Source organism: Protopterus annectens, chromosome 7.part0 (assembly GCF_019279795.1).
Source record: "Protopterus annectens isolate FY-2018-M chromosome 7.part0, PAN1.0, whole genome shotgun sequence".
NCBI classification, from domain to species: domain Eukaryota; kingdom Metazoa; phylum Chordata; order Ceratodontiformes; family Protopteridae; genus Protopterus; species Protopterus annectens.
The window spans coordinates 393,334,645-393,350,484 of record NC_056739.1 but is presented as its reverse complement, the minus strand read 5'-3'; the positions used below and the strand labels follow the sequence as shown (position 1 = coordinate 393,350,484).

At 38.6% G+C, this 15,840-nt stretch overlaps 1 protein-coding gene across 1 annotated transcript in view; it reads left to right on the top strand.

Moving 5' to 3' along the window:
* LOC122806485 (ethanolamine kinase 1-like) overlaps positions 1–12,252 on the top strand; it is a 338,475-nt gene extending 326,223 nt beyond the window's left edge. Inside the window, exon 8 of the mRNA XM_044076962.1 lies at positions 11,851–12,252. Within this exon, the coding sequence (XP_043932897.1) occupies positions 11,851–11,923 (73 nt within the window). The 3' untranslated portion in view covers positions 11,924–12,252. The remainder of the gene's footprint in view (positions 1–11,850) is intronic.
* Positions 12,253–15,840: the final 3,588 nt, after the last annotated feature.

Here is a 15,840-nt window from a genome sequence, read left to right as displayed (position 1 = left end):
CAGTGTTAGGCTTTAAGCTTGCCCTTAACCAAACGAGCATGTCAGTATGTGAAGTTCAGGAAAAAAATATTTGAAAACAGTCTTTTTAGAATGCTAAATATATATAGCAACATTTTACCTGTACCAATATGCTTTATTCATTTGCCCTATTTTTTCTTCAACAATAATGTTCGTTAAGGGGGGTACATTTCAGATGCATAAACCGGATCTCGCTTGTTTAAATGGTCTTAGGGAAGGCAAGTATTTGTTGAGTAAAGACAAGAATAGCTAATTCTTGATTTTGTTTCCCAACCGACAAGATATATGGTACGTCCACACTCAGCATTTGTTCTGTTACAGACACCAAACTGTGTTTCACCCAGTAACAAGGCAAGCAGTTGTTGATTGTGTATAGAAGCATGTCATACATTTAAGAAATGCTGTCTTGAGAATATCTGAGGAGGTCCCACACAACACATTTTCCTCTTTTTTACAATACCAATGAAGAAAGAACTGTTGGCTATATTGTAGTTTACTGGCTCACCCTCAGTTCCGCACAGGAGTGGGCATGGCGTGGATGATTGACGAACGAACCTACATATGAAATGAGGCATGATTGGCATGCCATTCATATTAGGCAGTGACATCATGCATACAATAAATGTGTTAACCATGACTCTGACTCCGGAAAGCCTTTAAAGGAAATGTAATGTGGCATAATCACCTCGCAATTGCAGTTGTTTAGAAACACAATAAAAACACATTTAAGTTTCAGAGTCAGTTAAGTCCAAGTCATTAAAAAGGTGAGAAGGGGAAAAATATCACTCTGACCACATAAAATTACTACCTCATAACTTAACTCCATCTGTTAGGCTACAAACAAGCTGGACTATAACCTACCACGAGACAGTACTCTCTGCCAAGCTTAATTCTCCAGAAATGACACTAAACACCACTAAAATCAATCTGATAAAAATATGAAGGCCAGAAAATTACCACAAAACAGATGATGGTTCTTCAGTATAATTGAGAAGCCAGAGCAACTACCAATCCCAGCTGTAAATGAAAAAAGGAACCGCAAACAAATTATCTACGAGTACTAAAAACCAAAAAAAGATATGTTTTATGCTCTTAAGAGGCTATATTTCAGACCTTTAATACAACGCATTAACTCACTCGTTAGAAATAATTTTAGCTCAATCTCTTTATACACTTTAAATACTGAAAATGACATCTATGTGCTAAGAAACTTTCTACTGTTACTACTTCTATCTGTACATCTGTCAAAAATACTGTTTTCCTTGGCACCAAGTAATAAGGAACCACCCACATTAATAAAAAAACTACAAGCTTCTGTGCATCACAGGCTACAGTAGTGCAAAACAGGTTATAGGAAAGGTGAACAAGGAATTCAGGAAAACAAGAAAGCAGAAAAGTAAGTAAACAAGTAAGCAGATCAACTACTTCAGCCATTAAAATTGTTTACTTAACGTGATACTGTCATGATCGTTAAAAGCAAAATGTAATACTTTCTTAATACAGGTAACAGCTGTCCAAAAACAGAAACAGATCTAACTGTAAATGGAATTTCCACCAATTTTTTTGTAATAGTCACCCACCCAGCAGACATGCATATCAAAGTTGTCAGCCAAGTAACATACCTCATTTGGGGTCTTAAAAAGTTCCTGTTTCCTGTTATCAAAGCTGCTGCCATTCGTATGCAAGTACTGTGTGTGCAAACTTATATACATATATATCATTTATTGCATGAAAAATAGCAAATGTGTATTTTACTGTTGCTCACTTGTATACAGTAAACTCATTCATTGCAATATATAATACATATTCATTAAGGTTCCAGGCAGTATGGTTGAATATTCAGTATTTTACAGTGATGTAAAATGCCTCGGGCGGGGTTTGGGCGGTGCTTGCTACTGCGCATCGCCGAACCACTCAATGAATACTTGCACACCATTTACAATTGTGTTGAGCACTGTTGGTGTATTGTTGTATCATTAAGTGCATATCTTATCTTTGCATTCACTACTGTAGCTACAGTTTTCTTGCACAGGTAATTAACTTTAGCTCTTCTTCCATCTCACTCAGCTAATAGAAAATGTGACCTACCAGAACATTTTTAGGAAGTGTGTGTGAGCTGCTTAGGTTTATACAGATTACATTTAGAAAGTGTTTAAATTGCTAATACTACTGACTGTCATCAATAGTCTTACCTTGTAACAAAAAGAAGTGCAGTGCAGCACTTAATCTCACTCAGTAGTGAATATTCCAGACTGGCAGCAGATTTCCAGTGTTAGTGTACAAAGAGCTTCTCTTTTCCACGGCTACTGCACTTTCATAATGTGGTGCTGCGGTAGCGTTGTCGCCTCATAGCAAGACGTTGTCCCGTTTGATTCTCAGCTAGAGCGTCTTCTGTGTGGAGGCATACGTGAATAGGGCGTGCCTTCGTTGAAGGTGGTGCGTCAGGGCTGGTAACCCAGTACGTAAAAATCCACTAGCAATCATTAGCGGACCGGAGTTCCGCTGTGGTGACCCCTAACCGGGAAAAGCCGAAAGACACAAAACTGCACTTTCACAATTCATTTACTACAGAAACTGTTACATGGAGTTGCAGCTGACAGCAAGATTTATACAAGCAAAACTTCAGGATTTTTCCATTCTCCTGAGCCTTTCTACCAACAGTAAGAAACATGGCTACAAAAAGTATGTACCATCCAATACCTCTATTTATAACACAGTTGACAGATTAGATGTTTAAAAGTTAATTAACACCTCAGTAGACAGCTCTCAGTTCACTGGTTGCATTTTTCTGAAGGCAACACTTCGCCATGCATGATTTAAAAGAAAGCGATACTCTTAACATAACTTTCTTTTTTCTTCCTATGAGGGAATGTATTGTCCTCCTTACAAAACAATCTGCATACCGTATGTGTAAATAAATCATTACTTACCAATTTCTTACTTTTTGTGATATTTATGTTTCATTCATTTTCCTCAATGCACATCTTCCTGGGCCTGTATGAACTCTCACAGTACCACTTCTCGAACTTTTATCCCTTGTTCTCTAACCAAGTCAGTTTACCAGAAAGTATCCCAGTACAGTGCAATGTTTCCAGTGGGCTTTATCTTCTTGTTTGTTGACTCGGTTGGTGGAATATTTCAATGACCCTTTTCAACTGTGACCCGGTCCCTTTTGCAAAGACAGTCACTTAATTCTTTAATAATAAAAAAATATAAAAGCATTACTGATCATACAGTAAGCAGCACAGATTTCATTTATAATTGCACAATTAACACACACAGTGTATACAGGCAAACATATACTGTATATTTACTTAAAAATTAGTTCAGTGGTGCACACAGTAGAAGTTTTGTAGAATAGCTAAAAGAAAAAAAGCCTACATCACCTATTTCCCTTCAGCACTCCCTAGATCCTGCTCCAGCCCAAAGTTCTCTGAACAAACCCTCCTACTCAATACCATGAGATTCTTACTTCCCTTCTCCTCTACCCCCTTTCTCCATGTCTGCATCACTTCCTTTCTCAATTCTCATTTCTTCTGTAGGGTCCCCCATTGTTTTCCCTTTCTTAAATTTATTAAAACTTGTATGTCTGATATTGATTCTGCTGGTCCTGTGCTATCTACATTAATTTCCCCACCAGCACTGATGTGAAATTGCTAATGTGAGAGAGGCAGGGCTTTGGAATGTTGTGTCCATCCAATGTAGCTTCTGTCCCATAACCATAGGTCTGCAGTCTTTGAGGAAGGTCCCAGCTTGAAGGGGAGTAAAAATGTATGCATCAGAGAGGCACACATGACCAACAGCAGAAGCTGCTGGGTGGAGTTCATGCACAGACGCAGACATATAGACAGACAGACACACGCACATATATATCTATTTGTGCATGAACTCCACCCACCACCTCCTGCTGTTGGTCATGTGTGACTCTCTCCACAAACCTGTAAAATCACAAATCTCTAAAACTAGCTTTAATAGATGTCCTTGCAGGGGGTGGCAGGTCAATGTTTCAGTGCTTTTCTCTGTTTTATGATTTATACCTTGATAAGTTTTACTCAATATTCTCTGAGTCGATTCAAACCCATTCTACAACTGCTAATGCAGTCATGCATACACATGTGTATTGCACTGTCTCTCTCTCTCTATATATATATATATACACATATATATATATATATATATATACACACACACACACACACACACACACACACACACACACGTTTGTGTGTGTGTGTGTGTATTAAGTTACAGTTTAATTCCTGGAAAATGATGCTAGCTGTCTGACTGCCCACACGGCTTGCATAACGTGCAGCCCCATTATATGCTGTTCAGTGAGTAGGAGCCTTGGATGGGGTGACATTACAAACTACTAATAATGCATTAGACTCTTTGATAAAAAAATAATTTTGTGTCGGGAGTAGCAAACATTAAAAAAAAAAAAAAACATTTTAAGAACAAACACTATAAAAGACACCTGTGGTAATCACAGGGAAGGTGGGTATACTGCTGTTGAGGTAACAAGGTGTGGGAATATAAACTTGAATTTATTCTTACTTTGAGTTTGAAAAGGCTGGATACAGACAACATTCCACAAAAACTTTATTACTGGGTGCATCTTTGTCTGACATTATTATGTCAAACAGGGATAAAGAATTTTACTGATGGATTCAGATTAAATAATGGTGTCAGTATGGGAGGTACATGAGGTTTAATGAGATTTATCTGACCTAGGACAGTCATATAGCCCTCATAATAAAGTTACTATGTAAGTAAATGTCTTGCTGTTAGCGTACTCTGTGTACATTAAAGCACGTCATGTAGTAAGGTTGTAGGTGCCGACTTATAGCCAGTTTTGTCTGTGGGCTGAATCCATGAATCGGGTTTTTATCAAGACACAAACTTGTATGTTCATTCAGTCAAGGGGTAAACAATGACCCTTTCTTCATATGGGAACAAGCTCAATATGCAGTGGGCTTCATTATCTGTATCCCTGAAACTAACATAACCAACTCAGAAGTGGACAACCTCAGAGCACGTAATAAATATAGCATCCTACTTTGGGCAAGTTCCTTTTTTTATTATTTTTTTAAAGTAGGAGCATAGCTCAGTGATTAATTATTTTACTACATATCCAGAGGTCCCCAGTTCGAATCTGTGTGCTACTTTGGTGAGTAGCTTTTACTGTGCTAGTTAGTGCAGAGCACTATGGCTATGTGCTGTTAACAAGGTGCTTCCTTTAATGCATAATTTTGATTCACTCGGTTTCCTTATCTCTAGTGTATGACTCTAAGCAAATCTTGTAGCCAGGCAGTGCTCTGAGGCAGCTAAGAAAATGGGCTAGTTTCCTCAGTAGTCTTTTGGACCACATGCCTAGCAATGACGTATCAGCAGTTATCTGTTTGACTGCATGGGTAATTCTCTAGCCAATGTTTTATTGTGAAGCACATCGCAGCCATAAGTGAAAATTGCCAGGTCTTGCCTCACATCTGAATAAACTGTCTGTAACCCTCAATACTGGAAACAGTACTATGTGTGAAAGGCTGGTGAGTCTTTTAAAGGAAAACTCCACCTTAGAACTAAAAAATCTATTTTTTCACTGTCTCTGTTTTCTGAGTTATTTTAACTACTCAAAATCACTTTGACTACTTCTTATAGAATTTTAATGTTTTCTGCAAAATGGCGATCAATGGGGGGCTTGACATATCAAAGTGATCTTATTTTTCTTCAAGCCGTTCTCTTTCCCATAATCCATTTCAAGTCTGCTTTATATGGGTCATGCTAGACATAACCACTTCCTCTACTTCAGTGTATACCATCACAATACTTTTACACCTCTACTCCCTAAGGCACATAGCCACGCCCATAACTACAAATCATCCTATCAAAATACTCTCATAACCACTTCCTCTACTTCATTCTATACCATCACAATACTTTTACACCACTACTCCCTCCAATATAACTACTACAACTAAGCCTTTTCAAAAGAAAACTAAATTCAGTTTCACTCAACTTTCATTCCAATCCATCCCCAACTTAACTATGAATGAAACACTAACCAATACCTTTATTCTATTTCACACACACTCCTATTCCTGTTTCTCTCTTTTCAGCTCACTACACTTAACATCATTACAACATCTGATACAGCTATCCCATCACCCTCCCTAATCCACTTAAAATATCCCCCTGTCTTTTAACTATATAGCCTATGCTCTTTAACAAAATAAAAATATTATCCACAGGTACCTACAATCTCCCTAATAACCTAGACCTCCATAGACTCAGAAAATTGCAACAACTCACAGCATATGCTCCCAGATTTTCAACTCTCCTACTAAGTGGTGACATCCAAACTAATCCAGGACCTAATTCTTCTAAAAAACTCTCCCAACCCCACACTCCCAAAAACCTAAAGCTAATCGCATTCAACTTCCAAAGCATTCAAAGTTAGATAACCAGTTTCCTTGCTTGGCTAAAACTTCAAACCAAAGACTCTGAATTCCTCTCCCCAGGTTTCTGTACTCTCAGACTAGATAGATTACACAAAAAAAGGTAGTGGTGTTGCCCTCTTCTACCCTAGCTTTTACTGCATATCACATTACTCCAACAAAATCCCAGTAGTCTCCACAGCAGAAATTCTAATATCTTCTCTAAAATAAACAATTCCAAAAAACTTTGCATTGTAGTACTTTATATTCCCCCAGGCAACAACATACTTATCCTAGAAACCATCCTCACCTGTATCTCCAGGACAATCAAGAATGAAACTGTTATTCTAGGAGAGGTAAACATCGATTGGTATAATACCTGCTCAAAATTTCCCTCATCCCACATTAGCCTATTGCACTTCACCCAAGTAATTACATCCCCCAATAGACTCAACAAAGGAAACATAGATGGTTCCATGTTAGATTGGATACTAGTGAGTGACCCTATCTCCTTAGCTGGCACAATTCCAAATACACTAAGTGATCATCTCCCTGCCTTTGTTCTCAGAACCTCTCCCTCCCTACAAAACGAACACTACATTTAACAGACCCGAAACCTAGCCAAGTCTGACCCACAAACTTTCATCGACGTACTAAAACACATTAACTGGAACAATCTAAATACTATTCCCCTAGATGATGCAGTTAATCAGTTCAACAGCCTATTTCTAAAAACATTAAACAAGCTTGCTCCTCCCAGGCTAAAAATGGTTAAATTTAACCATGCTCCCTGGCTTACAAAATCTACAAAACATCTGATGCAAGCCCAAGACAAAATCTAGAAAGAATGTCAAAAAAAACAAAAATCCATCCACCCTACAAAACTACCGACAACTCTGCAACCATGGCAAAAAGGACTACTACATAAAATGTCAGTCCAATAACAAGTATAACCCCCCCCCCCAAAAAAAAAGAAATTCTGGTCAGCTATGTCATCTCTCCTAAATCCTGGAAATAAAGCAACACCCACTACATTTCCTGATAAAAGTAACCCAGACATAGCCAACCTTTTCAACACCCATTTTAGCAATACTATATCTAATATCAATACTAACCTTACCCAAGTTCCCACCAACCCTAACTCCATTGCACAAATCTTTTCCCAGTTCTCTCCCTCCACACCCCCCTGGTCTTAACAACTCACTCTTTACACCTACCCCCTCTTTCTACCTAAAACATATTCCCACTGCCACTATTAAACGGCGGCTATTTAAATTCAAACCAGGTAGTAACACAAGAGATGACCTTCCCTCAGAATACCTAAGACTTGCTGCAGATGCAATTGCATATCCCATCAGTGTACTAATAAACGTGTCTATATTAGATCACCAAATGCTTAAAAAAGCAAACAGTGATTAATCGACCCTATGTAAGCGAAAGCTTACAATTTCAAACTGTCAGAACAGCGATTTGTTTCCTAGAGAAATAAATCGCTGTTCCAACAAAAAAAAATACTTTAAACATTACATTAAGTGGGGGGTCTTCACCCCCCCCCCCACTTAAATATACCAACTCCGAGACCGCACTACAGTGCCGAAAATGGCAAAGTAACGAAGCGGCCAAGCAAATTCTTTCCCAGGGAAAGAATTCACTTAAAAGCCGCTTCAATATTTTGTCATTTCAGGCTTTTGAGTTCGACCAAGACGCATTCGAAAGAATGTGTCTTTGGTCTTCTAATAGGGAACCTAATGAACATATCTATCCTTGAATCCCTTTTCCCTCAAACCTGGAAAAAATCTTTTATTCTACCACTCCACAAAGGTGGCAACCCAAATGATCTTTCCAGCTACTGTCCAATTGCTATTCTTTCCCCATTCTCTTTAGATTCTAGAAAAGTGCATCCAAATTCAACTCCTTGACTATCTGTCTAACAAACAAATACTCTCACCCAGACAACATGGTTTTAGACCAGGTCACAGCTGCATGACTGTTTTAATCTCCTCCGTGGACAGAATTAATAAGACAGGGACTCTGGCAAATATGTCTCCTCCATATTTCTTGACCTTTCAAAAGCTTTGATACCATTTTACATCCTCTTTTTCTTAATAAACTCTCTCAAATAGGCCTGCCCTCCACTTCCATCAATTGGTTCACAAACTATCTATCCAACAGGCATCAAGCAGTTAAATGGAATTCCTCCTTCTTATCTACCCAACCCTACTGGGGTTCCCCAAGGCTCTATACAAGGGCCCCTACTATTTAACATATTCATCAATAACTTACACCTGTCACTCTACCTGGCTCATGTATTCAATATGCAGATGATTCTACCATTATTTGCTCAGCAAAATCCATCCCCACACTCCAAAACATTACCCAGCTAACATTCTCCACTGCTGAAAGTTGGCTTACCACAAACCACCTATTACTCAACCCCAACAAAATTAAAAATCTTGTGTTTTCCCTTAAAAAGTAAAACTCCTCAGTAAACAAGGACCATTTCAACATACTCTCTAACAATAAAACACCTATTGAAATAGTCTCGCACACAAAACTACTAGGGGTTATAACAGACAGCCATCTGAAATTCGTGTAAACATTCAACACAACATAAAAAAACACACCAAAACTGGGCCTTCTTTATTGGCATAAACACTTCCTTAGTTCCATTACTAAAAAGACTCTTGCCACTACCTGTCTGCTACCATCTCTTGCATATGGAGCCCCACTACTTACCCAATGTACTCGCACTTAAATTTGAGCTTGAAACTTGTTACAACAAAATTGCTAGATTTGCAGCCAGCACCTCTTATTCCACCCATCACTACACTGCACTACACTATATTTACTTAACTGGTTTGAACTGCCTCGTCATGTGACCTACATGCAACTAACCACTAGTCACAAGATAGTATACAAACCCTCTATTTGTCCTGCCCTCTCCTCACTGTTTTCCAACTGCATACCAAAAAGATCATTTAGATCAGAAAATCAACAGCTTTTACAAATTCACAAACCACATCTACCAGCTGGCCAACTCCTTTACTCTTATTCAGTAGTCAGAAATGAACGGTCTTCCAATGCACATTAGATCTATCCAAAACCTTGCACTATTTAAGCAGTATAAACAAACATTTAAAGTTTAAAGCCTAGCATTTCAATACTGTGATGCTGCGTATATAAATTTGTCAAAAGAGATGACAACTGCCTTTGAACCATTGACAGATCTAATTTCTGTGCTTTGCTATGAAAGGCATGGCTGCATTAGAAACCGCTATAAATCAGTGTAAGTTCTCTTTCTGTCTGTAATAAAGACAATATAAAACAGTTTCACACCTCTCTGTTTTGTTTGCAGCAGTCTGAGGCCCTGACTACAAATTATGTGCGTCTGTGGTATGTCATGCAGGTGTAGACAAATTCCTCTGCAACTTATGTGAGAAGTTAAGTTTTAAAAAAGTGGGTGGTCTTTCCCTTCCTTTGATACCAAAGTGTGGAAATGAAAGTTTTATAAAGTAGAAACAGGTTTCAGGTACCTACACAGCAATGGAGTCATACTGTAGGGAGAAAAGCAAACTAAGAGTTGAGTTAACCTATAGGAGAAGGTAGAGTTTTCTTTTAAAGACAATGAGTATAATACAAGTTAGGATTTTATATCCTGGTAGTCAGTACAGTAAGCCATTTGCTGTGGAAATGAGATAATTCAGTGCCTTCACTTTTAGATCTTATAATTTGCATACAGATTATTTGGATGTACTTACAAGACTAATTTTTTATGTTCTTTTTGCCTCTGTGCATGCTGGGCAACAAGGCTTCCTATCTGTCTTGAGTCAGTTCTTTCCCTCCTCAGTCTGAGGGCAGGAGCAAATTGGTGGGTATGTCATCCAGGCAGCCATGGAAGTGGTTTGTGCCCTTACCTGCTTCCTCACAGTGGGATTGTTTTTAAGCAAGGCCATAATCCCACCACTGGTGGCTCATGTGAGTATTTGCATCACTGAGTGGCATCCTGCTTTCACCCCATGAATGTGTATACTTCCACCCACACAGTAATGAGGGCTACCATCACCAGCTTGGGAGTCACCAGACACACATCCCTAGTCCTAGCCATTTCAGTCCTCCATTTGCATGGTGAAGATTGACCAATGAGGACCCAACTCTGCCCCCCCCCCCCCCCATGGATGGACACTCTAGAGTCAGCTGCTAAATCCCACCCTTCCCCGTCTGGCTGTTCCTAACCCTGAGCCACTGTCATGGTCAGAACTTTATCTGTCCATACCAAAGAGTTGGGCTCATGACTAAAAATTTAAGCTGCTTTATTCATGAGAAATGCATTTGTTTGAGAGTGGTAATCCAAACATAGTGACCTCTATAACTTGGGTATGGTGTCAGTCTTTGGTAAGAATTTATTCAGGCACAATCTATTTAGCATCCGTCTATGTGGATAGCAATCATATGATAAAAACAAACTAGAAAGCATGTTGTTGCTGTTGCACTGCCCTGTTTTCTGACTAAAGTGAGAAGAGTTTACACATTAAAAGCCTTAACCATGAACTGAAATCACTCAGTACTGCTTCCACATTTGATACATGGTAGAAATGCCGCATGCACACAAGCTCTGTTTGCTAAAATGTTCTGTTTAGTGTTGGCATTAAAGGGGGGACAGCATTTACCTTTGGACTCCCCAGTAAGAAACAGGGGCCTTGAGCTTTGCTTTTTTTGTCCCGAAAAGCACACAAGACAAATTTTGAGTGTGCTGCATTTTCGCTCACAACAAATGTTGACTGCAGTGATTATGGGTACTGTTTTCACAATTGTGTGTAATGCTGGGCTTGTCCTCTAAATACATTAGTAAAGTCCAGAGCTATTCAGCATGGTGTCACAACGTTTCAGGCACCACTGTTGCTGCTTATTTTTCTAGGTGAAAATACAATTTGTCATTAAGTATATTTCCTGTGCCTTTCTTGGCTGCATGCTTAACTGGAGGGTTCTTTTGCCAGCGGAGAAGATAAAAAGTAGGCAATGTTCCTCTTTTTAGCTGAAAGGTGTTTTTCTTTAAAAAACATAAGGTGTGTGGTTTTTCACTTTAATGCATGAATGGTGCATGATGTTTCTCCTTACAAGTCAAAAGGTAGGTGATGTTCCTCCTTACAAGCCAAAAGAAAAGTGATGTTCACCGTTAACAGTGTTTCAATTAAAAGGAGGTAGTGCCTCTTTATATTAAATTGAATGAGCTCACAGCAAACCATACTAGTTGTTGGAAGACTGACTTGCTGCACTCAACCATATTAAATAATTGCGACTAAGTAACAGAACTTTATAACATCTATGCAGCAGCTTAGAACTGTTATCTGTTGATGTTATTTTCAGATTATTAAAGTGCCTTGTGTCTCTTTTTTGATTGCAGATATGCTGTTTGTAGATTTGATCAGTATTTCAAGATGAAGCCACATGTGATGACTCTGCAGTTACCAGAATAAAGTTTCTGTTGAGTGACCAGCAGGACCAAAAGCATGACCCTCCCCTAATGATTACATCTTGATAGAGACACTGTACAGTGCAGGGATACTGTTAATGGACACTGTGTCGGGGGATAGTTTGCACAATCTCGTCTTTTATGGACTGCTTCTAAAATGAAGGAAAAGACAAAGGAAAAGTCATTTGACCATGCTAAAGCAAAATTGTTCCCAGCTGTGTCTTGGAAGGAAAAAGAGGTTGAGTAACTTCTGTGTAGGATCACGCAACATGCATGTGCAGCTGTGATAGAATTCCGGTCTGGGTATTAAAATGTGCAATTTGCTGCCCTTAACTGCTGCATTGTATAATCAGTTCTTTCAAAACCTTCACTTTTGTCTGTGAAACCATGCCAGATTGTTTTACTAGCCTCACATGTGTGTTAATTTTCTTCACAACTGATTTAGCCTTTTGAACTCTTGACCTGTATGAGGACAGCAAGTCAGAGTTGAGACAGAAGACTGGGTCAATCCCCCTAACTCTAATTAATTTGTTTGGGTTAATAACATTTGAGTATCTTGAAGTTGATTAGGCAAGGACAAAACAATCTTATGCTTTTCCTTTTTTTTGTGGTACAGCTGTATAGTAGAAGAATCATACTAGAGTGTGCTGACCATTTAAAATGTCATGGCTTAAGATTGCAGATATGGACAAATTAGATAAATATTTGTACCTCTGAGATCTGTGCCTATGGAAAAAAAAAAACAGTCAGCCAAGCTTATACCTTGACTACATTTAGGTAAAAACAAATATAAATAACCCCAGTACAGGAATGTAACTGTCCCTGTTAGTATATAGAAATGCGGCACTGAGGACTGGCAACCCAGATGGCTTTAGTGCAGTTTGGCCACTTGGAGACATGGGGTGTGTAGGTGAATGCCAGAGCTGCTTTTAGATGATGCTTCTTTGACAAAAAGGTGAACTTGTGAGTCTCATTATTTACCTGAAGCCCGGTGGTAAGTGGGTACCAGCATATGTGTTGCCACACAAGGCAAGGGAGCGTTCTTTCACAACACAGTGAATATTACTTTGGAAGTGTTGCTCAGACAACGTATCCATTGCATGTCAGGGTCCAGTCAGCAAGAATAAAGACATGGGAGATAGGAGCAAAACTTTGTACTTTCAGGAATCTTGTAACAGATAAGACTAAAGTTGTAAGTATACCCCTTGAGGCTGTTAAAGGGTTTAGGTTGCCTCCATGTAAGTGGAAATTAAGTACTCATGGAAAAATTCAGGAAAATTCTGGCTGTGCATATTTACAAAGTGGATGGGAACTATAATTTGTCCTGGATCTGAAAAGTTAAACATAACTTCCCATTATGCATTCTGTTAGACCTAGAAAACACAAACACCAAAACCAAGTAAAAATAAATGAAAGAGATCACCAATGGAGCACCACAGCGCTAAATCCAAGGAATTAATTAAAATTAGTTAAGCGCTTTCGTCAAAATCACAAGAGTTCATCAGAACATAAATTAACAAAAATGACATAATTAAATACCCTAACCCACTCAACCATTGGTTTCCAAAGCAAGCATAATTTCTTATAAAATAATTAAATTGTATAAAAAGACAGTAACTGCCCACTACAACAAACCATCAACCTCTACCAACCATGTAAAAAAAATATTATATTATATACTACAGCATGATTCAAAACACAGATCTTAATAAAATCACATAAAAAAGCTGATTTTAATTTTAATACAGAACTGATGGATATCTTGTCATTGAGCCCCGGTGGTTTACATGCATTTAATTTAATCTGCCACTTGAGCTCTAAGTATTCAAGGAAGTCATCATCAGGCCCCCCTCGTGGACCCAAATCTACTTGTTCTAATACAAAAATTTAAAAGAATGTGTCGGGTGTAATTTTATGTCCTTATATAAAGAATTATTGTCTTTATTTTTTTGTATGTCATAATTATGTTGGTATATTCTTTGTCTGAGGGCACTGATTGTCTTCCCCAATAGTACCCCTCACAAGCCATACAGGTTGCGATATATACCACACACTTTGTGTAACAATAACACTTTCTATTAGTAATAATTTTATCATAATTCCTGACTCTAATTGAGTCTGTGTCCAATATAAAAGGGCATTGTCCACACCTCCCATATTTAAAAGTTCCACCTAGGCCTGCCTTTAACTTTTTCCTCTCTACCAGGCCTTTCAAGGAGGTGCCCTTTTCGTAAACTACAAGAGGTTTTTCCCCCAACCTTTTATTGGTCTTGTCGTCCATACAAAACATGGACCAAAAGTCATAAATAATGTTTCTAAAATTGAAATCTCTGGTGAAGGGCAAAACACATGCCCTAGTAAAACTATCAGTTTTGACTAAACCAAAGGTTCTATTCAAACCTGCGGGATTTTTCAAGAGTGTAGAATAAATGTCCCCAGCTCTTTTTAATTTTACTTCTTCCGTTATGTCATTGACAAAATTATAAGGGTAACCTCTTTTCTGCAACATCCCCATTAGGACATCACATTCTTTAACAAAATAGTCCTGGTCAGACACCATTCTGGCCAATCTTGCATATTGTCCCTTGACAAGGGATTTCTTCTGATGCAGACGGTGGCAACTCTCAAAATGCAACAAAGAGTTAGAATAGGTAGTTTTCCTATAAAGGTGCGAGGTAAACCTACCTTTAGAATGGTCTTGATAGTAACATCCAGATAATTCAAGGTATCAAGGTCCTTGGTCATAGTAAATCTTCACTCCCATGCCAAAATAAGACCAAATCATCCAGGTACCATCCATATAGTACCCACTTGTCCTTAAATTCAGAGTTTACTACGTAAAGGTCTTCCCACTGGGCTAATACAATGTTAGTAAATGACTGTGCACAGCATGCACCCATTGCCACCTCCTGCACCTGCTTAAATAAATGTACCTCAAAAGTAATAAAATTGTTGTCCAGAACCATCTCCATACAGGACCTGATTGTAAGTATATTATCATGGTTCAATGAACTATTTAAACATAGATAGTAATTGAGCCATTCTAGTCCAATATCATGGGGTATTACTGAGAAGAGGTCACAGATATCAATGGTGACCAAAATCAAGTCCTCATGGTACATATTATTCTTAACTTTAGAGAGAAAGTCCCAGGAATCCTTGATCACCAGGTCTCTGTTGTCGAGGATATGCTTAACAATACTGTCAATGTATTTAGCCATACTAAAGGTTTTAGATGCTTTTGCATTGACAATCGGTCGTAAGGGGGGATCAGAAATACTCTTATGTATTTTAGGGATTCCAAAAATGGTAGGAATCCTAGGATGCTTTGTTTCCAAAGGAAATTAAGTACTCCTGGAAAAATTCAGGAAAATTCTGGCTGTGCATATCTACAAAGTGGATGGAAACTATAATTTGTCCTGGATCTGAAAAGTTAAACATAACTTCCCATTATGCATTCTGTTAGACCAGTTGATGTTGGGCATTGGAAATAACTAGTATGAATGCTGTTGTTGAAAGATGGAGAGCTTTCTGCTGGAGCACTGGAGCAATAATGCTACCACTTGCCCTGACTTTTGAGAATGGCTACAAGTTAAGCACAAAGTATGCAGAGGATAGGGAATGAGTTTAGAGCTGCTTGTAACAGATGAGAAAAGTGGCTGGGCTTGCATCCCTCTGTCTCCTTGCAAAAACATATACTTTAGGGTGGTCCACCTTACGACACTGGCATACTGTACCATGGTATGCCTCATCTGGTGTGAAACTGTGCCACCGGCAGTGGTGGGGAAGCAGCATACTCTAAATGTTACTGCACTCATCTGTCTCTAGTCATCTGCAAAATGACCATTAAATCCCTTCACCCCCAAATCCTTTTGTAACTGTAGAAATTTAAGGAGATTGTGGAGATATGAGATAGCATTC